This window comes from Saccopteryx bilineata, chromosome 1, assembly GCF_036850765.1.
Source record: "Saccopteryx bilineata isolate mSacBil1 chromosome 1, mSacBil1_pri_phased_curated, whole genome shotgun sequence".
NCBI classification, from domain to species: domain Eukaryota; kingdom Metazoa; phylum Chordata; class Mammalia; order Chiroptera; family Emballonuridae; genus Saccopteryx; species Saccopteryx bilineata.
Window position 1 is genome coordinate 400,904,175 of NC_089490.1, and position 20,398 is coordinate 400,924,572.

The 20,398-nt window shown below is 55.6% G+C and overlaps 2 protein-coding genes across 3 annotated transcripts; one reads left to right on the forward strand and one right to left on the reverse strand.

Moving 5' to 3' along the window:
* Positions 1 to 51: 51 nt before the first annotated feature.
* On the reverse strand, positions 52 to 4,587 carry YIF1A (Yip1 interacting factor homolog A, membrane trafficking protein). Of its 2 annotated transcripts, XM_066252116.1 has the most exons (8): positions 4,364 to 4,587; positions 3,561 to 3,772; positions 3,292 to 3,396; positions 3,090 to 3,168; positions 1,383 to 1,440; positions 1,075 to 1,230; positions 539 to 632; positions 52 to 446 (listed from the first exon to the last, which is right to left on the reverse strand). In XM_066252116.1, exons 1-8 carry the CDS (start codon positions 4,392 to 4,394, stop codon positions 300 to 302), a joined length of 882 nt encoding a protein of 293 aa, XP_066108213.1. In that variant the 5' UTR covers positions 4,395 to 4,587; the 3' UTR covers positions 52 to 299. The 2 variants fall into 2 exon arrangements, with proteins under 2 accessions (XP_066108213.1, XP_066108214.1); XM_066252117.1 differs by lacking the exon at positions 1,075 to 1,230.
* A 2,234-nt stretch (positions 4,588 to 6,821) lies between these two features.
* TMEM151A (transmembrane protein 151A) lies at positions 6,822 to 11,704 on the forward strand. The gene is made up of 2 exons (XM_066252118.1): positions 6,822 to 7,055; positions 9,293 to 11,704. The coding sequence occupies exons 1-2, from the start codon at positions 6,981 to 6,983 to the stop codon at positions 10,622 to 10,624; spliced, it is 1,407 nt and encodes a 468-aa protein (XP_066108215.1). The 5' UTR covers positions 6,822 to 6,980; the 3' UTR covers positions 10,625 to 11,704.
* Positions 11,705 to 20,398: the final 8,694 nt, after the last annotated feature.

The following is a 20,398-nucleotide window of genomic DNA, read 5'->3' on the forward strand; positions in this document are numbered from 1 at the left end:
CAGGGGACCCGAGGCCCTGGAGGTCTCCCTTCCATAGTCACTTTCCCAGACTCAGATAAACAGCTGTGTTTAATGAGAACTTTCCACCTGCCTTTCAAAGCAGCATCAAAGTCACCAGCCCAGGAAGCCATTCCTGGGTCCTCCTTCTTCTAAACAGCCCTAGCCTATTGCCCTGGGCACTGTGGAGGCCCAAAGGTGCCAGCAGCTCCCCCTCAAGGCCCCAGAGAAAAGTGTCAAACAAAATCAAGGAAATCAAATCTTCAATGCATGGAAAAACCAGTGCCCGTGGGGGCCAGGGGTCACCGGACCAGGTGGAAAGTCAGCCAGTAAATGATGAGAGGCTGGAAGGCCGCAGCCCCCAGAGTCAGGTAGAGCTGGAGGCGCCGCCGAGGGGCGGGGCTGCCCATGCCATCCGGGCCCAGGGCTGCCGTTCGCAAAGAGCGCACCTGCAAGAAAGGAGAGCTGAAGCTGAGCTGGGAGTGGGGGAGGCTCGTCCCCAGTCCAACCAGGGAGCAGGGACAGGGCGGCCCAGACTCACGGTGAAGTACATGAGCGCAGACGAGGTCCAGGCCAGCGCCACATAGTAGCCATCACTGCCGAAAAGCAACCCGGTGAGCACACTGAGGATCATCCTGCAGAGGCAGGGAGGAGAAGTCTGGAGACCCAGCAGGGGTCCAGGCCTGAGAATGGCCCCACTAGCCAGGGCTCAGAACCCCGCAGAGATGCCCCCCCCCCAGACCTCTTACGCACAATCTACCCCCATGGGCATTTAGATTCAAAATGAACCTGGAAGGGCCAGGGCCTGGATCTGAGACCACTACATTAGCCCAGCTCAAAGCCCTCTTGGGGTGTGCTCCGGGATGACTGGACATTCCCAACCTCCTAAACACAACACAGTTCCTGAAGAGACTCCTGGAAACAGCTGTCTCCTCTGTGACGGAGGAGACAGAGGCCGAGAGAAGGGCCGAGGTGTGTCTACGGTCACCATTCCAGGCCACGGCTATGTAGGCCAGGAACCCAGGGCCACAGACCCCTCCCCCAGGTCAGCCTCCCACCTGGCTCCCACGTGCTCACCCAACATATTTGTAGCCGCTGTAGGCCAGCAGGTGGAAGGTGCTCAGGTCACTGCGCACGGTGGCCAGGTAGACGCCCAGGAGCAGGGCTAGCACCTCCAGTACGACCCACACCAGTGCTGTGCTTGCACACAGGCCCAGCACCTCTGGGGAGAACCTGCGGCCATGCGGGGGTGGGGCGGGGGAGTGAGAACCAGCTACCCAGTGGCAGGGGTGAAACTGGAGGCTGGGGGAGACTGGGCTTGGGACCTGACGCAGATCCCCTAGGATGCCGGGAAGAGCAGGAAAGGGGAGGGGGTGAGCACTGACCTTTTCTGAATGCCCAGTGCCATCCCAGCCAGCAACACATAGGTAATGAAGGCCATCGCTGCCAAGAGCCAGAGAGTTGCCATCAGCCTGGTTTCCAATGAGGCATTCGAGGCCCCTGACACCTATCTCCCCTCCTCATACTGCTGTCCCTGCATCTCCCAACCTGGCCAACTTTCACAGTCAGCCCCTCAGTGTCCCACCTGGGATGCCTGTCCCAGCCCAGCTCACTCCCCCTGTGTAAATGCCACCTGACCTTTCTCAGGACCACCAAGTCACCTGCCTCACTATCCCTGTGCTAGGAAACTCCAAAGTTTCCTGCGTCTCAGAACCTACATCATCGGTCAGGGCTATCGCTCATCCTAAACCTACAGGCAGGGGCCAACTGACCTCAGGAAAGACCACAGAACCCAAGTGCAGGCTGAGTGAACTACCCAGGCTGTCCCTGGAGTCCGGGCCATGGGGATGACCTCACTGCAGCCAGAAATTCTAAGTCTCAGCCCTAGTGCTACTTACAGCTTTGGCCACCCTGCCAATGCAGGTGTCCCCAAACTATGGCCTGGCCCATGGGCCACATGCGGCCCCCTGAGGCCATTTATCTGCCCCCCGCCGCACTTCCAGAAGGGGCACCTCTTTCATTGGTGATCAGTGAGAGGAATACGGTATGTGGCGGCTGTCCAAAGGTCTGAGAGACAGTGAACTGGCCCCCTGTGTAAAAAGTTTAGGGACCCTTGGCTGAGAGTTTCACATTTAACTGTTTTCGCAAAAGCTCAGAGTGCGTGGGAGCTGGGCTTTCACGCCTTTAACTTATCAGTTCTGTCCTCTGCCCTCTTGAAGCACCAGAACTGATGTGTCTACCAGAGAGCAGTGTCTAGTCAGGAGACCAGCTCTACCACCTATAAGCCATGTGGCTTCAAAGATACTCAAGTCTCTGAGCCTTGGCTTCACCATGTAAAATGAGAATTGAGTCACCTTACTTGGTGCTCCTTAGAGGGAAATGGAATAAAGGATGGATTAAGAACCCATGACCCTCCTGAGGCAACGGGGCTGGCTAGCTGCCCTCCTGGCCGTCCTCTGAGGGCTGGCCTGGGCACACACTCACCCCTCCTGTTTGTCTTCCACAGGCCTTGCCTTGTGCAGCCATGGAACAGAGAGAAGTCAGGTGTAGGCTTCCAGCCAGAACAACATGTGGACAGCCCGATCTGTGCCACGTAGATGGATGGGCAGTCTGAGACTTGGAAGGGATGGGATGCTTGAGCAAGCCTTGGGGGACAATAATGATGATACCAGCTACTATTTACTGTATGCTTCCCATAAGCCAGGTGCCGGGCTGAGTACACGGCACCTCACTGAGGCTCCACAACAACCGTCTGTAGTAGGGACCGTTCCTGTTTTACAGAAGAGTGAAAGTAGCCAGCCTGAGGTCCCACAGCTAGAAGGTACAGGGCCAGGTCTGAATCCAAGGCTCCAGGCTGGGGAGGGGCCTAGTTCAAGTCAGTAGGCAGGAAGGTAGAAAAAGGGTGTATCCTGAGGTCAATGAAGGAACACCCAGTAAGCTCCTAACTGGTCACCCTGCTGTCTACCTGTATCTAGCAACTGCCACACACAAAAGCACCGAGAGCAGATGCTGAATCAAAAGATGAACCTCTCCTTGTTGGTGCCTCAGGACACAAGTCCCCCTACTTCCCCCAGCCCAGGTCAAAGACTCACTGGGAATATAGAGGTCAGGGGCATTCAGGTCTTGTCGCGGGGGCAGAGGGACATCACGACTGTACTGCACCTCCCAGTTCTGGTAATGGCAGCAGCGGCCAGGTCAGGAGGAAATGACAAGAAGAGAGGAAAAAAGGGGGTTATGGTCTGGAGGCCAGACTCTAGAGCAGGATGAGGGAGGCAAGGGGGCCTGTTAGCTCACCTGGTGTGTGTAGGGGAAGACCAGTAAGCCTAGTTTCTTGGCCACATAGGCTGTGTCCACAGCAAAAAAATACTTGAGTTTGTTCACTGACACAAAACGGTGCAGCTGGGAGGGGAGAGAGGAGGCTGTGGGCAAGCTGCACCCTGAACTTCAGAGCGCTCTCCCGTACGCTCCTTCCTTGAGGACTGCTCTGAGGATCAGGTGGGATCCCATGAGGCCCCAGCCCTGGCCAGAAATTCTGCCACCCTTGCCCTGGGGGAGGGCCACACCTCCTTGTGCACCATGTCCTTCCCATGGGATGCGATGGAGCTGCCATAGGCCATAGCCACGTTGGCTACTGGGTCCCCAAGCAAGTGGTTGACATTGAAGGCCACGTCGGCTCCTGGGGCTGGGTATCCCCCCGGCTGGCTGGGATAACCACCGCTTGTGTCATCGAAGAGGGGAGGAGGATCTGGAGCTGTCCGGACCCTGTGCTTGGAGCCTGTCGGTTTGTAGGTACCAGAGTAGGTGACAGAAATACTAAGCATAAGCCCAAATCACTGTCCCTTCCCCTGGGATCTTTTAAGAGAGGTGCTAAACATAGGTAAAGAAAGAATTGAGGCAGTGCCTGGAAATGGTTGCCCACCTCGAGAGTTCCTGGGGGCCTTCTCAAGGGAAGTGGCCTCTGAACCGAGACTTGGAGAGTAAATAAAAGTTTGCTAGGTAGAGAAGATAATTGCAAAGGCATCGCCAAATGAACAAAGGTGGGTAAAGTGACGGCTGGGTATCCGAAGACCCTGGACAGTGGTCAGGGACCCTACCAGGGTCATGACAGGGAAAGGAAATTCTGGAGGCGGGTCCCGTTCGTGCCGGTATCGGGCATGGGGATCCCAGCCGTCTGTCACTACCGATCTCAGGATTGGGCCGAGAGGGCGAAGTCCGGGGCGTGTTGTCAAGTCGCGCTGGGCAGGAACCCTAATGACACCCGCTGCCCTCGGCAGCGGTCACGGCCGCCCCTTTCCTTCAAGGTGAGCGGGCCGTGCCGACGACCCTTCTCAGGCGGGTCGGGCCGCGCCCCGCCCGCCCCACGCACCGTGAGCTCCGTAGCCCGAGTGATAAGCCATGGCCGCGACGCTTGCTCTCCCGAAGGGCCCGCTGCGCCGCCTCGCGGGTATGAATACTAATAATGAGGGAGCTACTCCGCTCCCCGGACACCGACCGAAGTTATCGAGTAGCTCGACACGTCCCCGAACTGTGCCACCGCAGCCGCCATGTCTGTATCGTCATCTTGCGCCACCTGCCATTGGCTCCTCGGCGGCGTCGGCTTGTCCCTCCTCTCTCTCAATTGGCTACTGGCACTTCAGTAGCCAGCTTCCGGGAGGAGGGATAGGCGATAGAATTCGAAGCGCTCTCGGATTGGGTAGTGGAATGGCAGGTTCGAGAGGAGCAGCCAATAGATAGGTTAAGATAGAGGGATGATGGGAACTACTTCCGCGCCTGCGCAATGGGGCACTTGATGCTAGTCTTGCCACGACTACACCAGGCGGACACCAGGCGTAGGTAGGCTGCGGCTGGGGTCCGGAAACGAAGCTTCACTTGCGGAACTCCAGGAGGGAAGGGGGCGGTAGGACTCTGACCAAGCCCCGCCCCTCTGGTCTTTTGCCCCTCCCTCTCAGTGCTCGTTTTCCTCCCTCGTCCCCCATACTCCCCCAAGTCCTGGCATAGTGCCCGGGCTGCCTGGGAGGTGTTGGTAGGAGCCCGGGCCGGGCAGTGACAGCTCAGCCTAGCGAGCCCCGGAATGCTGGCTCCTCCGTCTCCCACCCGTCCTTTGCGCGCGGGTGCTGTCCGTCACCCGGTGCTGAAATGCTCTACCGTCATTGCCGCCATCCTGCAGACAACGGGGGCCTGTTACTGGAAGGTCCTGGGCTCTCGATCCACACAAACATCATCACACATATTGAAAAACTGAGGTCCAGAATATCTGAAGTCGCAGAGATTGGACGGTATAGGTGGGACAGGATCCTGACCAGGTCTGTCCCATGGTCCAGCTGATTTCGGGGTAGAAATGTGCTGATCTGCCTCCTGAAGCTGCAGTTGAAACACCTGAGTCATTGCTGGCCCTGAGGTCATCTCGAAGTGAGAGCCCACCAAGCTTCATTCGTGATCCCGAAGGGCTCCTTTCTCTCCACCCACCTTCTGACCATTCTCACCCTCCCCACAGACAGTCCCCAGTGGCCAATCTTCCCACAGACCTTCAGCCATCACTTTCTAGAGAGCAAGATCAGGTTCTCTGTGACCTGCCTCTAGTTAGCTAGCCCGTATCTAGTTACACCAGGTGACTTTCCTGCTTTCCAGATTCAATCCACGTGGTCCAATCTCAGTGCCTATGACCAGATAGTCCCCTCCATCTGGGATGCCGTTCCCTCCCATATTCATTTGTCCAAAGCCTTGCTATCCTTTAAGAGTCAGTTCAACTTGTGCCTCTTAGAGACATAAAGGGAACAGAGGCCTAATCTGGCTTGGGGTGGAGGCTGAAGGTCATATTCTAAGCTCCCTCTGTGTGCACAAGTTTGCCCTGGATGTAACTTCCATGAGGGCATTGCTGGTGTCATTCTCCACTCGCACTCTTGTCTTCACTGTGCCAAGCACAGTACTTGCATGTAGAAGACACCCAATAAACATCTGTGCCAATAAATAAATAATGAATGGATAAACTCTGGGTTAGTTCTTTTCTCTCTACCATTTCAGTTACTTCATGTTTAAATGGGTAGAGGTGTTGAACTGAATAACCTTTGAGTTGCCCTTTGGGGAGAAAAATCACAAAGAAAAGACCCACCAACATTGCAACTCTCTATGTCCCACCCACTGATTGTCTAGCTTGGGGGCTAGGCCCAGATCCAGGAGGAGGTGTGAAGGTCTGAGGCCCTTGAGAGCCTGGGAACAGCACTGGGGCCATTGGTACCTGGGAGGGGTCCTCCCATGTAGGACAGTCCCCACCCCCCTGTACCATATGATGAATGTACATTGATTGAATCTAGCACCTTTCCATCCCCATTGCTCAGATGGGAAAACTGAGGTTGTAGATGGGGAGTGCCCACTCAAGGTCACACAACCCATGGCCTGGGTCTCCTGGCCCTCAGCCTGCCTGCTCTAAGTGGAACCCAGAGCCTCTATTAGCTAGAGGCTCATTACATCTTTCTCATTGTAACTGCCTCCTCTCCTACCAGCGAGACTCCCCGGGCGGAGTCTGGGTGGACTTAGGCCTGGGCTTGCTTTTCAGAAGTACCACCTACCTTCAAGATTTGTTTTCCTCTTGGCGGGAGTAGGGGGGGGTGGTGAGGAAAAGGTGAGGGGAACTCTGATTCCAGATAGCAAAGACTCGCCCAAGGTCGCAAGCGCAGCGGGGGCGGAGTGAGGAGAAACCCAGGCTTGGGCCCGCCTAGGCTGGGCTTCTAGGGGCGGGGGAGCGCCCGCGGTACCAGGCGCTGCTGGCGGCGCCGCTGGTGCCGCGGGGGCGGGGTCAGTGGAGGGCGGGGCGCCGGGCACCGAGGCCGCCAACGCCGCGGACGCCGCGCTCGGGCGAGCTCGGCGCACTCCCTCCGTGGCCGCCGAGCCGAGCGGACGCCCTCCGGGGCCGCGCTGCAGCCCTCCGCCATCCACCCTATCATGCCCGGGGCCCGGGCCGGGGCCGCCCAAGCAGCCAGGACACCATGCCCGAGGGCGGCGGTGGCAACGGCGTGGAGGTGCCCGCGCTCATCCCGGACGGCGAGCCGCTGCGGGAGGAGGTACTGGCTCCGAGTGATGGGGGGCCGGAGTCCCGGCCGGAGCGGGGAAAGGGGAACAAGGGAAAGAGCGAATCCCGGGACGTGGGCTGAGGTGGGAAGTCCCTGAGCTCCTGCAGCCAGTGACGTCACTGGGGTAGCCTCCGTACTGCGAGGGGTCCTGGGGACTGGGGGCCCCAGTGGGTGCAGGGGTGGGGCAGTTGAGGAGGAATGTGGGGGCGACTCCCGGCCCCCCGCGCGCCTCTTCCAGCCTCGCCCTCGGTGACGTCAGCGCCTGGCCTCGCGCGTCCCCATTCCGCGGCGCTACCCCTCACCCCTAGGGCCCGGGGCTCAGGCCCCCGGCCCGTCCTGGGCGCTCGCTCACGAGGTACCCGGCGCGGGCGGAGCCTGCAATGCAGCTTCTGTAGCCGGGACTTGGAGGGGGTAGTGGAAGGAGGAGGGGAACGAGGAAGGGAAGAGGCTCTGGTTCCCCTGTTCGCTCTCCCAGCTGTGAGGCCGTAGGGCCCATCCTGCTGGCTGGGATCCCCCAAGATGGCCCCTCCTCAGCCCTAGTTAAGAAGAGAGTCTACAGGGATGTGGGGCCAAGTGTGGGGTGTTGGGGGTGATTAGTGGTGCGTGGGTCTATGTGTGTGTTTGGGTGAATGTAGTGCTTGTGGGTGTGTGAATAGCTATGATCCCCAAACCCTGGGTAGGACATATGGACCCTAAAATCAGGTGACGGTCTGATGGGTCCCTCAGCTTGGGTAAAGTGGTCATGTGTGAGTGCATGTGAGTGTGTCTTGTCGTGGGCTGGTCCCTCCTGTAGAGTCTGTGGGGTGTGGGTGTCAGATTGCAGGAAGGGTGGGGTGGAGAATGTGCACTATGGTCAGGTGAGGGTCTGGTGTATCCCTGGGCTTCAATGCACATGTAACGTGTATATGCATGTGTTCTGTGGCGGGCAGGTGGGCACGTACACCTGAGTACCATGTTATGGTGTGCAGATAGGAAGCTGTGCCCTGGGCACAGTTGAGGGTCTGGTGTGTCTTAGATGACCAGGCAGCACACACATCTGTGTGGGTGGGTCTGTGATGAATGTGTGGGGTGCTGTGTGTGTGGGTGAGTGGGTGTGTGCGTCTGGCTGGCCCTGTGGGTCAGGGTGGTGGGTGATGTGGGGGGCAGGCCGGCCCCTGGCTGTGATGGGGGTGGTTCTTTTCCTCTTGAGTGTCTCAAGGCCTGGTGGGGCAGGGGTGGGACAGGGACCCAGTAACCCAACCTTTGCTGTTTCCCCCAGACCACCTCTTCCTTCTCCTTTTTTCCCCTTCCTCTCCCCACTGTTTCCTCCTTTCTCTCTCCATAGGCACCTTGGGGATGAGGTAGAGGACAGGCTGGCAGCCTGCCAGGGAAGGGTGGGTCCACCCTCTGGGCCAGGCATAGCTCCTGCTGCCCAGCAGCTGGGTCCAGCCCCCTCCCTCAGCACAGATGGGGAGTGGAGGCTGGCACCCATCTGCTCCCCTAGACTCTCACCTCCTCCAGTCCCAACTCTTCCTTTCTCTCACTTCCTTAAAAACCTCTCCCCAGCCTCCTGCTGTCCCTAGTGGAACCAAGGGACCAGAGGGAGTCACAGGGTAACAGTAATAATATTTATTCCTATGGCCAGACCCCGTGCTGAGATCTTCACACATATGATCTCACTGACTCCTTTCAACAACCCCAGTTTACAGATGAGGAAATTGAGGTCCAGAGAGGATGAGGGACCTGCCCAAGTCATACAGTAAGTGGTACAGCCAGCACTGGATCCTGGGCGGTCAGGTCCAAAGCTCATCCTCTTTACCCTAGGAGCCCTGCCACACTGGCCCCCATACCACCAGTTCCAGGAATTGAGGCCCAGAGAGGGCAGGGATATGACCAAGACCACACAGCAAGTCTGAGGCAGAGCCAGGACCAGAACTCATTTTTCTGTGGCTGGTTAGGTGATTTTTTCTTATCTTCACAGGGATGGGTCTGTTTTGTCGTAGACGCTCTTGACTGAGAAATGACAGGACACAGTGGAGGACAGACTTGGGGCAGAAAGGTCTAGGTTTGGATCCTGCAGCTCTGCTGTGAGTTAGCTAGAAGGGTGAGGGCTGGCGTGTGTTATTCCACCTCTCAGAGCCTCAGTCTCCTGATCTGTAGAGTGAGGAACACAGCACCACCTCCTTCTCTGGGCTTAAGCCTAGTGACAGCCCATCCTGACCTCACCTCCCTCTCTTCCCACCCTGCAGCAGCGGCCCCTGAAACAGTCCCTGGGAAGCTCCTTGTGCCGCGAGTCCCACTGGAAGTGCCTGCTGCTCACGCTGCTCATCCATGCCTGTGGGGCGGTGGTGGCCTGGTGTCGCCTGGCCACAGTGCCACGGCTGGTCCTGGGGCCCGAGGCAGCTCTGGCCCGTGGGGCTGGGAGCCCGCCGCCCACCTACCCAGCCAGCCCCTGCTCCGATGGCTATCTGTACATCCCGCTGGCCTTTGTCTCCCTCCTCTACCTCCTCTACCTGGCCGAGTGCTGGCACTGCCACGTGCGCTCATGCCAGGCGCCACGCACTGACGCCAGTACCGTGCTTGCTCTGGTCCACCGGCTGCAGCAGGCGCCACCCTGTGTCTGGTGGAAGGCCACCAGCTACCACTACGTGCGGCGCACCCGCCAGATAACCCGCTACCGGAACGGCGACGCCTACACCACCACGCAGGTCTACCATGAGAGGGCTGACAGTCGCACAGCTCGGGGCGAGTTTGACTACTCAGCCCACGGTGTCCGTGATGTCTCCAAGGAGCTCGTGGGCCTGGCTGACCATGCAGCCACGCGGCTACGCTTCACCAAGTGCTTCAGCTTCGGCAGCTCCGAGGCCGAGGCTTCATACCTCACGCAGAGGGCCCGCTTCTTCGGGGCCAACGAGGGCCTGGATGACTACCTGGAGGCCCGCGAGGGCATGCACCTGAAGGACGTGGACTTCCGCGACTCCCTCATGGTCTTTGCTGACCCCCACAGCCCGCCTTGGTACGCCCGGGCCTGGGTCTTCTGGCTGGTGTCGGCCGCCACACTGTCCTGGCCCCTGCGCGTGGTGGCAGCATATGGCACTGCCCATGTGCACTACCAGGTAGAAAAGCTCTTCGGCGCCAGCTCACCACCGCCCGGGGCCATACCCAGTGGGCCTCCACTCTCCCGGGTGGCCACGGTGGACTTCACTGAGCTCGAGTGGCACATCTGTTCCAACCGGCAGCTGGTGCCCAGCTATTCGGAGGCTGTGGTCATGGGCGCCGGCTCGGGCGCCTATCTCCGTGGCTGCCAGCGCTGCCGCCGCTCTGTCAGCAGCAACTCGCTGCCCCCTGCCCGGCCCAGCGGGCCCCGCCTGCCTTTCAGCCGCAGCCGCCTCTCACTGGGAGCCGGGGGCCGGGCCACACCCGGCGTCTTTCGAAGCCTGAGTGGGGGGCCACTGGGGCGCCGCAGAGAGGACACAGAGCCCCTGGAAAGCCCACCGAGCTACGAGGATGCCCTTTACTTCCCGGTGCTCATCGTCCATGGGGACAGCGGCTGCCAGGGGGACGGGCAGGGTGCACTCTGAGACCCACTTGGCCCCCAGAGCAGACTCTCCCCACCTTGCCACCAAGGGCTTCGATGCCTGAGTAATTGTTGCCCAAAATGGCGGGCACAGACCAGCACACAGGGGAGGGGGTGGGAGTGGAGTCTTCAAACAGACTGAAATGTAGTGACCCCAGGTCATTTTGGGGGCGGATGGACACCACCGAGGCTGAGCCGACAAACCGCCCTCACATGGCTCCTGCCTACCACCATGTCCCACCCCTGCCACAGCACACAATCTGTCCGGGGAGCCTCTCAGGCTGGGCGGAGAGGAAGTTTCAAGAAAGCTGGAACGGAGAAACCTGGGGACACTGTTGCCTGTGGCGCGGGGCCTGCTGGGGTCCTCCCTGCGCGGCTGGGGACACGCTGGGAGCCCTGGAGCAGCCCGAGCACAAGCTGGTGGTCTGGGGCCATATCTGACTGGGCTGGCCTCTGCGCAGCTGAAGAGCTGGGGATGGCAGCACCACAGCCTTCGCACCACGACCCACCTAAAGTCCCTATCCTCCTCTCTCGACAACCTTCCCCTCACCTGGCCCTCTGGCCTCTGCTTGGGGCCAACCAGACCCTGCAGCACAGCCCCTCTACTGGGATCCTGGTTCTTGGAGCACAGCCTTGCCCCCAACGCCCTGGTGTACCCCTCTCCCCATATCCAGCTTCCCCTATAACCCCAGGCTCTTTCTCAGGGCCTGCCTTGATCCCACATGCTCTGGTCCTGGCTCCTGTCCCCACACAGTCCGTGTCAGCCTTAGTCAGCCACCCCCCCCCCTCTGGGCTTCATCCTCATTGCTCCCTGGACTTCTCTGCTCTTCACGTTCCCGGTGATCCACGGGGCCAGAGGGCATCCGAGAGGCCCAGCCTGACACAGCCTCCTGGACGATGCCCTTGCTCTGCCCACAGAAGCCTCTGCTTCCTTGATCGTTAGGACCTGGACCAGGGGACACCATCCCTCCCCCAGGGAGGAAGGAGTAGTCCCTTCCCTTCCAACTTGGGCTTCCAGCCCCTCTCAGGCCGGTGGAGGAGGGAGGAGGCAGCGAAGATGCAGATAAAATAAAAGGTGTAACATGGAAGGTCTCATGTTCATTCCTGAGTGGTGGGTCCAAGGCCACCGCTACCAGCTCAGTGGGCCAGCCTGGGTTCCAGGAGGGGATGCAGGGTTGGGCTCCAGCATTCCCAGGAGCAGGGTCGGCGGAGAGGAAACCTCCCTGCCCAGCCTGAGGCCTCTGAGACTCAGGTCTGAGTGGCTCTGAGCAGCTGAATCCAACCAACAGATATGTGGGTCACTTCTAAGGCGCTGTCCAAGTAGTCCAGTTGCAGCCCGGTAGGGTTTCCATTCTGCTTCTGGGCATGCTGACGACGAAGGGAGTGGCGACTGGCCCCCAAGTTAAGGAGAAAGAGCTGTGGCCTATGGTGTGAGTTTAGTTCCTGTGGTGGCTGTTGGTGCCAGTGATCTGGGGGAGTGGACACTGAGCAGATTCCAGGGTAAACAGCGAATGCCAAATCAGTGCGTGGGATCCAAAGACAGAACAGGGCTAAGGAAGAGCCTTCCCCACTGATGGAGCTAAAGAGGTCCCTGGAAGTGGCATCTTCACATACAGCTGTGCAAGGGCACCAAGTTGAGGGGGACATGTGCCCTGGCATGGGGCTACATCCACCTGGATAAAGGGCAGCTTTTCTAACTCGAGCAGAGGCTCCATAAGGGCTCGTGGTGGCCCTGGAAGGGTGCTGAGAATGAGAGGGAGCCTCCGAGGCACAGACAAGGCAGGGGCGGTCCTCGCCACCGGCAGCCAACTGCACACAGGCCTGGGTGCAGGCCTCAAACAAGGCACGATGAGGCGGTAGAAGCAAAGAGCCATGGAAGAGTTGGCCGGGGCCTTCAATACCAAACTCCAGAGTGGTCCTAAAACGGGGGCCAAATGGAGCCATGAAGATGGTTGAACAGGGGAGTGATAAGGTCAGGGCTGCATGTTAGGATTTTAGGCCCAAGTCCAGCTGCCCACGGGCCACATGGGGAGGTTGGGGTTAGAGACCAGAGCTTTCCCTATGCATCGGCTCACTGCCACGCTTCTCTGGGAGTAAAGTCAATTGTTTGTAAAGAAACAAGTCAGATGGAAAACTCTATGTGCCCAAGCATTCACAGAGGCTTAATGGGCAGGGATGCCAATGGATTGGCTCTCGCTCCTTCCGTGGGGATGAGTTCCATCTTCCATCGTCCTGTCCTACCATCTCAGCCACCTAGCCACTATCCATTCTCTTCTCCTCAAAAGTGGAACCCCAGGTGGTGGTGAGTGCAGCTACCAGGCACCATCCTAGCCTCCCTTGCCTATATAGTGTGGCTTTGTGACTTAATTTTAGGATATGAGATATAAGCAGAATGTGTTGGAAGGGATTTCTAAGAATTCTTGAAATACAGACAATATTGGCAAAGGCGAATTCTGTCCTCTTGCTTTATCTTGCATTTGGCGTGGAATGCAGATGTGAGAGTTGGAACTCCAGCAGTTATCTTGTATCAGGAGGTGACCTTGAAAATTCTAGCCAAGTGCTGAGGATAGCAGAACATAACAATGTACTGCAAAACTTACTGGCTTAAAAAATCAATAATCATTATTATCTCTCCTTGTTTCTGTGGGTCAAGAATTCAGACAAAGCAAACAAGGATGGTCTGTCTCTGCTCCAGGACCTCTAGAGACTCTGCTGAAAGACTATAAAGCCAGGGGTAGAATCCTAAGGCTCCTTCACTTACATGTCTGGACGTTGGTGCTGGCTGATAGCCGAGGCTTAACTAAGGCCATGGGCTGGAACAGCCAAAGAGGGCCTCTCCATGTGGCTTGGGCTTCCTCATAACATGGTAGCTAAGTTCCAAGGACAAGTGTACCAACAGGGTGGAGGCTGCATTGCCCTTTATGATCTAGCCTCAGAAGTCACATGCATCACATCTTCCCCTTTCTATTGGTTAAGGTTGTATGAAGTTCCAGCCAGCATCAAGGAAAGGGAACATAAGACCCCACCTCTAACAATGTGTCAACGTCACATTATAAGATTAGCATGTGGGATAGGAGATATACTAGTGGCCATCTTCAAAAATGCAGTCACCGAGCCCAGTGTCTTTCCTAACTGATCCACATCTACAGGTGGTCTGCAAAATGAGTGCCGAGCTTTGACAATACTGTTTTGAGGGAAGAAGGTGGTGCTATGTCAGATGTGGTCCTACGGAGGGCAGAATGGCCCACTCTGGGCCTTCTGCTCGTTTTGGGGGGCCCTCTGGCCTGTGGTAGATTAAATAGGGCCACAAAGTCTGTGCAGCTCCTCCCCTCCAGGAGTGGAGTCTGCTTCCCCGCGCTCTACACCTGGGCTGGCCCTGGGGCTTGCTCTGACCGACGGTGAGGTGCAGTGAGGCAGAGCCAGTACTGAAGCTGGGCATCGAGAGGCCGCGCGGCTCCCACCTGTGCCCTCGCGCAGCCCGAGACCACCATGCTGTGAAGATGTCCGGCCAACCCTCCTGATGGAGGAGAGGTCACACACGGGAGAACTGAGGCCCCCAGCTGAGAGCCAGCATCAGCTTCCAGGTATGAGAGTGAGGCCATTCGGACGCACCAGCCCCAGTCGAGCCACAGATGGCCATAGCCACAGAAGTGACCCCAGGTGTAACTAGAAGACAAACCACCACACTGATTCAAAGCCAAATTGCTGACCTACAGAATGGCGAGAAATAAGAAATCCTCATTTTATACTACTAAGTTTTGGGGTGATTAGTTATGTACATGATGCATAGCTGATACAAGACCCTGGACCCATTTCCACCTCAAGATGGAGGGTGACCGGGCTTGCACAACCAGGTGGAGAAGGGAACCAGGAACCGCAGTCTGCTGGACAGCTCCCACGTCCTGGTCTCCTGAGGTCTCTTGTTCACATGTTTGTTCCCTGCCAGACCCAACATTGGGCTAAGGGAGGGGACAGAACTTTTCTCCAAAATACCTGAGACCTCTGCTTTCCTCCCTCCCTTCCTCTCTCCCTCTTTTCCTTCTTTCCTTCCTTCCTTCCTTCCTTCCTTCCTTCCTTCCTTCCTTCCTTCCTTCCTTCCTTCCTTTTCTAGCAAGAGAGAAAAACAGACAGACAGACAGGGAGGGAGAAAGATGAGAAGCATCAACTCGTAGTTGCTTCACTTTACTTATTCATTGATTGCTTCTCATACATTCCCTGACCAGGGGCTCCAGCCGAACCGGTGATCCCTTGCTCAAGCCATTGACCTTTGGGCTCAAGCTGGTGAGCCTGCACTCAAGACAGATGAGCCTGCACTGAAGCTGGTGACCTTGGAATTTCAAACCTAGGTCCTCAGCATCTCAGGTTGATGCTCTATCCATTGCGCCACCACCATTTGGGCTGCTTCTGCTTTCTGATTGAAACCTAACACAAGGTGGGCGAAACATAACACCTGAATTCCAACCTGCATGCCAACCTGCTCCTCTCTGTCTTTCCCACCTCAGTAATAGATCCACCACTCACCCAGTGCCTATGCCAGACAGCTGCATGGCAATTCTCTTCTTTATTTTATTTTATTTATTCATTCTTTTAGAGAGGAGAGAGAGACAGAGAGAGAAGGGGGAGGAGCTGGAAGCATCAACTCCCATATGTGCCTTGACCAGGCAAGCCCAGGGTTTCGAACCGGCGACCTCAGCATTTTCAGGTCGAGGCTTTATCCACTGCACCACCACAGGTCAGGCCAACAATTCTCTTCTTTACAAACAAAAAACAGCCCTGGCCGGTTGGCTCAGCGGTAGAGCGTCGGGCTGGCGTGCGGGAGTCCCGGGTTCGATTCCCGGCCAGGGCACACAGGAGAAGCGCCCATCTGCTTCTCCATCCCTCCCCCTCTCCTTCCTCTCTGTCTCTCTCTTCCCCTCCTGCAGCCAAGGCTCCATTGGAGCAAAGATGGCCCAGGCGCTGAGGATGGCTCTGTGGCCTCTGCCTCAGGCGCTAGAGTGGCTCTGGATGCAACAGAGCGACGCCCCAGAGGGCAGAGCATCGCCCCCTGGTGGGCGTGCCGGGAGGATCCCGGTTGGGCGCATGCGGGAGTCTGTCTGACTGCCTCCCTGTTTCCAGCTTCAGAAAAATGAAACAAACAAACAAAAAAAAAAACACCCCAAAACAAAAAATATTGTGTTATGTAAAATCTCAAACATCACAAAAGTAGAGATTGGTGCAATGAGGCCTTTATACCCAGCACCTGGCCCTACAGCTATCACCCACCATGACCAAGCTTATTTAATTCACACAGAGCCCCAATTCTCTCCACTCCGAATGAATTATTTTGAAGATCTAGAAGTTGTAGCATTTCATCCATGAGCACCTCCGTCATTCCCCTCATGAAATCTGCCACCCAGGATTCTACCTACAACGTACCTCTCTAAACAGCTCCCAGGTCCTCTGTACCCCAAGCCACCCCAGGGCCCTCCTCCAATCACTATGATGGACTCCAAGAGGCCTCCCCTGGGGTCCCTTCCAGCCCATACAAAATTGTCTTAAAGCAGCGGTTCTCAACCTGTGGGTCGCGACTCCGCGGGGGTAGAACGACCAAAACATAGGGGTCGCCTAAAGCCATCGGAAATACATATTTTATTGGGGTCGCGACCCACAGGTTGAGAACCGCTGTCTTAAAGTGTTAATCAAATCACATCTCCACCTTACTCAAAATCACACAAGTGTCTCCCTCCAAACATCAAATAAAATCCAGACTCCGGCCCCAGCCCTTAGGTCCCTGTGGGGTCTGGCAGACATCTATAAGCTCACCCTGCACCCTGAACCCACTCACCTTTCCTTACAAAACCCCGCCCACAGGGGCCTGTGCCTGATCCGAGAACAAGCCAAGCTTTTTCCCGCCTTGAGGTCTCAGCACTTGAAGTCTCACCTTCTAGAGTCCTCCTTCTTCCCAGCCTTCTGGGCTCCCCTCAACACATGGGGCTCAGCTTGTGTGTGAGTCTGGACTGCTGTCTAGTCTCTCCCACCAACCCCACCATTATTCTTGACTTCAGCTACCCTCCCTTTGCATTTCCTTTATGCCATTCACCATAAGTTGCAATAATTTATATCTATTATTGTGAAAATCTATCACTTATGTCTTCTCTGCCTGACTGGTGGTGACACAGTGGATAGAGAGTCGACCTAGGACACTGAGGTCCCAGTTTCAAAACTTCGAGTTCACTGGCTTGAGTGCTGGCTCACCAGCTTGAGTGTGGGATCATAGACATGATCCTATGGTCACTGGCTTGAGCCCAAAGGTCACCAGCTTGAAGCCCAAGGTCACTGGCTTGAAGCCCAAGGTTGCTGGCTTGAGCAAGGGGTCACTGGCTTGGCTGGAGCCCCCTGGATAAGGCACATATAAGACGCAATCAATGAACAACTAAGGTGCCGCAAATAAGTTGATGCTTCTCATCTCTCTCCCTCCCTGCCTCTCTCTCTCACTCTTTCATATGCGTGTGCACACAAGCTAAAAACAAACAAACAAAAACTAAATCTGTATGAGGCAGATGGTCACAGGTGTAGAACTTTGAGTCAGATGAAGTCCTAACTCTGCCACTATGACCTCAGTTGCCCTGGCCAGGTCACTTATCCTCTTTCTGTCTCAGTCTCATCAGCTGCAAAATGGGGGATAGTAATAGATTTACTGACTTCAGAGGGTTGTCATAAAAATTAAGTAAGATAATATGCTGCCATGCTTAAACAGGGTCTCAAGCCTAGTCAGTGCTCAATAGATTTAGCTATAATCATTTATATTATTATTATTATAAATAGGCACATTATATTAAACACACACACACGCATGCATGCACGCAGCCAGCACAGGCCTGGCACACAATAGATGTGCGGATAACATGTGCTAAGTGCATGATTCCTGAGCTCGGACCAACACCTCTTACATCCTGGGGTTGCTGGATCCTAGGACGGAGTGGTGAAGCTGCTTGCCCATGGCTCCAGCCAGCCACAGGGGCTCTGCCTCACCTAACCTCCCTTGCAGTGGAGCTTTAGGATCCATGGTGAATGAACTTGAGAAAGGCACCCAGGGGAGTGTATGCTGAGTCCCCGTTTCAGAACCGACCACGAGGTGTTGTGTCTCCTCCGCAGATCCAGGCTTGGAACCACTGGACCTTAGAGCCACTCCAAGGAGGTGCACCTCTGCATCTTTTGAGAGTTCCATCTTCCCTTTTCTGCCACGCTGCCTTCTCTTCTCCAGAGCCCACAAATAGGAAGTTATCCCGGAATGGCTCGGGATGGATCTGGAAAGGGCAAGGAGAATCAGGCATCTAACCAAAAGTTGGACACCGCCTTGAGTCAGAGTAGGAAAGGTGTGCCGCTGCCCTGCGGGTTGTAGGCAGAGAGCTCCTAGAAGTCAGATTCAACAGAAGCCAAGAACAACAGCCTGACCTGTGGTGGCGCAGTGGATAAAGAGTCAACCTGGAATGCTGAGGTCGCCGGTTCAAAACCCTGGGCTTGCCTGGTCAAGGCACATATGGGAGTTGATGCTTCTGCTCCTCCCCCTGTTCTCTCTCCCTCCCTCCCTGCCCCCTCCCCCCCTCTCTCTAATAAAAATGAATAAATAAAATCTAAAAAAAAAGAACAACAGACTGGCCAGGTTGCTAACTGCATACCAACTGCCAGAGTAGGTATTTCTGTCTAGAATGTCTAGAATGTCAGTTGGCTAGTTTGCAGTAATCCTTGGTCATACTCCAAAAATCAGAAGCATTTTTCTTCTCTCTGACCACTGTTTTAAAAACTTGTAAAATAAAACTCGCCAAGATAAAAAATATGTGTTATAAAAGCACAATATATTATAAAAGACAGTAACAATGTATTATAAAAGACTGTGATAGTATAAACACTAATATTTTAATTAAGATCACATTCAGCCCTGGCCAGTTGGCTCAGTGGATGGAGTGTTGGTCCTGTGTGTGGATGTCCTAGGTTCAATTTCCGGTCAGGGCACACAGGAGAAGCAACCATCTGCTTCTTTTTCTCTCCCTCTCTCCCTACTGTCTCTCTTCCTCTCCTGCAGCCAGTGGCTCAACTGGTTTAAACATTGGCCTGGGCACTGGGGATGACTCAGTTGGTCCCAGTACGGTAGCCTCATATGCTAAAAATAGCTCAGTTGATTGGAGCATGGGTCCCAGATGCGGGTTGCTGGGTGGATCCCAGTCGGGGTGCATGCAGGAGTCTGTCTCACTATCTCCCCTCCTCTTACTTAAAAAATAAATAAATAAAATAAAGCCTGACCAGGCGGTGGCGCAGTGGATAGAGCGTCGGACTGGGATGCGGAAGTACCCAGGTTCGAGACTCCGAGGTCGCGCGCGGGCTCATCTGGCTTGAGCAAAGAGCTCGCCAGCTTGGACCCAAGGTCGCTGGCTCCAGCAAGGGGTTACTCGGTCTGCTGAAGGCCCACGGTCAAGGCACATGTGAGAAAGCAATCAATGAACAACTAAGAAGTCGCAACGCGCAACGAGAAACTGATGATTGATGCTTCTCATCTCTCTCTGTTCCTGTCTGTCTGTCCCTGTCTATCTCTGCCTCTGTAAAAAAAAAAACAAAACAAAACAAAAATAAATAAAATAAAAATTCAAACTATATGGACATTTACGAAGTTAGGAGTCAGGTGCCCCTCTAGCACCGCTTGCTTTGTGAAAGCAAGGGGCCAGGAGTGACAGGTCTCCCGAGGTGAAGGTGGCAACGCTGGCAGTTTCTGGGATCCCCAGCCATGCGGCACAGTGAAAACTATCTTCAACCTGGAGCTTTGCTTTGAGCTCCGGATTTGGACATCCATTTGCCTTCTTGAACAAATCCACTTGGGTGACCTCCAAACATTGTCAACTGCAGACCCAAAACAGCCTGTTGTCACTTATCTCCCCAGCGTGGCTTCTTGTCCCATTGCTTCACCTCCCTGAACAGCACCATCTGGGTGGCAAAATCTGGTGGCCAACCTCCCTCTTCTTCACGTCCGGTCTCAGTTGCTGGGTCCTGTTTAAATCTACTCGCCAGCCACATCTTACCTCCTCCCACCCCACTCTGCCTCTGCCTCTGCCTAGGTTCAGGTCACCACTGTCTCCTGCCTGGGCAGAGCCCTGAGTGGTCTCACCTCACATATTCTAGTAGCTCCCTTGCCTGGTTACCTTTGCATCCCTGATCCCTTGTGGAGTTGCTGACACATAGTAGCATCTCAATAAATACTGGATGAATGAGTGAACATATTATTATTTCAGTGGGCAGGGGTTTCCAGTGGCCTCCACTTGATCCTTTTCCCTATAATAGCCCTTGTTCCCACGGGGAAATGCGGCTCTGTGTATGTCAAAAGTGTCCTAAGTAACACACACAGGAACCAGGCAAATAGCCCTAGGCAGGTACTCTGACCTGCAGTGGAGCACCTACTAGGGCAGAACATAAAAATCTAATTATTTTTAAGTATATGTTTATTAGAGAGAGAAGCTGACACTTAAACGTTGCCTGCCACTTTAAACCAGCTGGGGGAGGGCCTGTAATCGGAAGCCTTCCCCTCCTCTTCAACAGACAAAACTGCAGGCACATGGCCCAAGAAAAGCCAGATGGATGCTTCTTCCTTGGAATGTAAATTGTAGGCAAAGTCTCAAAGACTCTGAGAATGGCTGGGGACAAGCATCTGGCAGTGGCCTAATCACACTGGTCCAGAGTCCCTCCAGCCTCCCAAGCTCCTTCATCTCCCGCTCATTCCCAGGACTGTGTTTCAGCCTACATTCATCCCCTA

Bases quoted from the DNA above. Each gene is read 5' to 3' on its own strand.
- YIF1A (XM_066252116.1), bottom strand. From the start codon at position 4,394: ATGGCTTATCACTCGGGCTACGGAGCTCACG. The intron at 3,397-3,560 runs GTGTGGCCCTCC...CTCCCCTCCCAG, and splicing joins AGGACATGGTGCACAAGGAG to CTGCACCGTTTTGTGTCAGT. The intron at 3,169-3,291 runs GTGAGCTAACAG...TGCCATTACCAG, and splicing joins TCTTCCCCTACACACACCAG to AACTGGGAGGTGCAGTACAG.
- TMEM151A (XM_066252118.1), top strand. From the start codon at position 6,981: ATGCCCGAGGGCGGCGGTGGCAACGGCGTGGAGGTGCCCGCGCTCATC. The intron at 7,056-9,292 runs GTACTGGCTCCG...CCCACCCTGCAG, and splicing joins GCGAGCCGCTGCGGGAGGAG to CAGCGGCCCCTGAAACAGTC.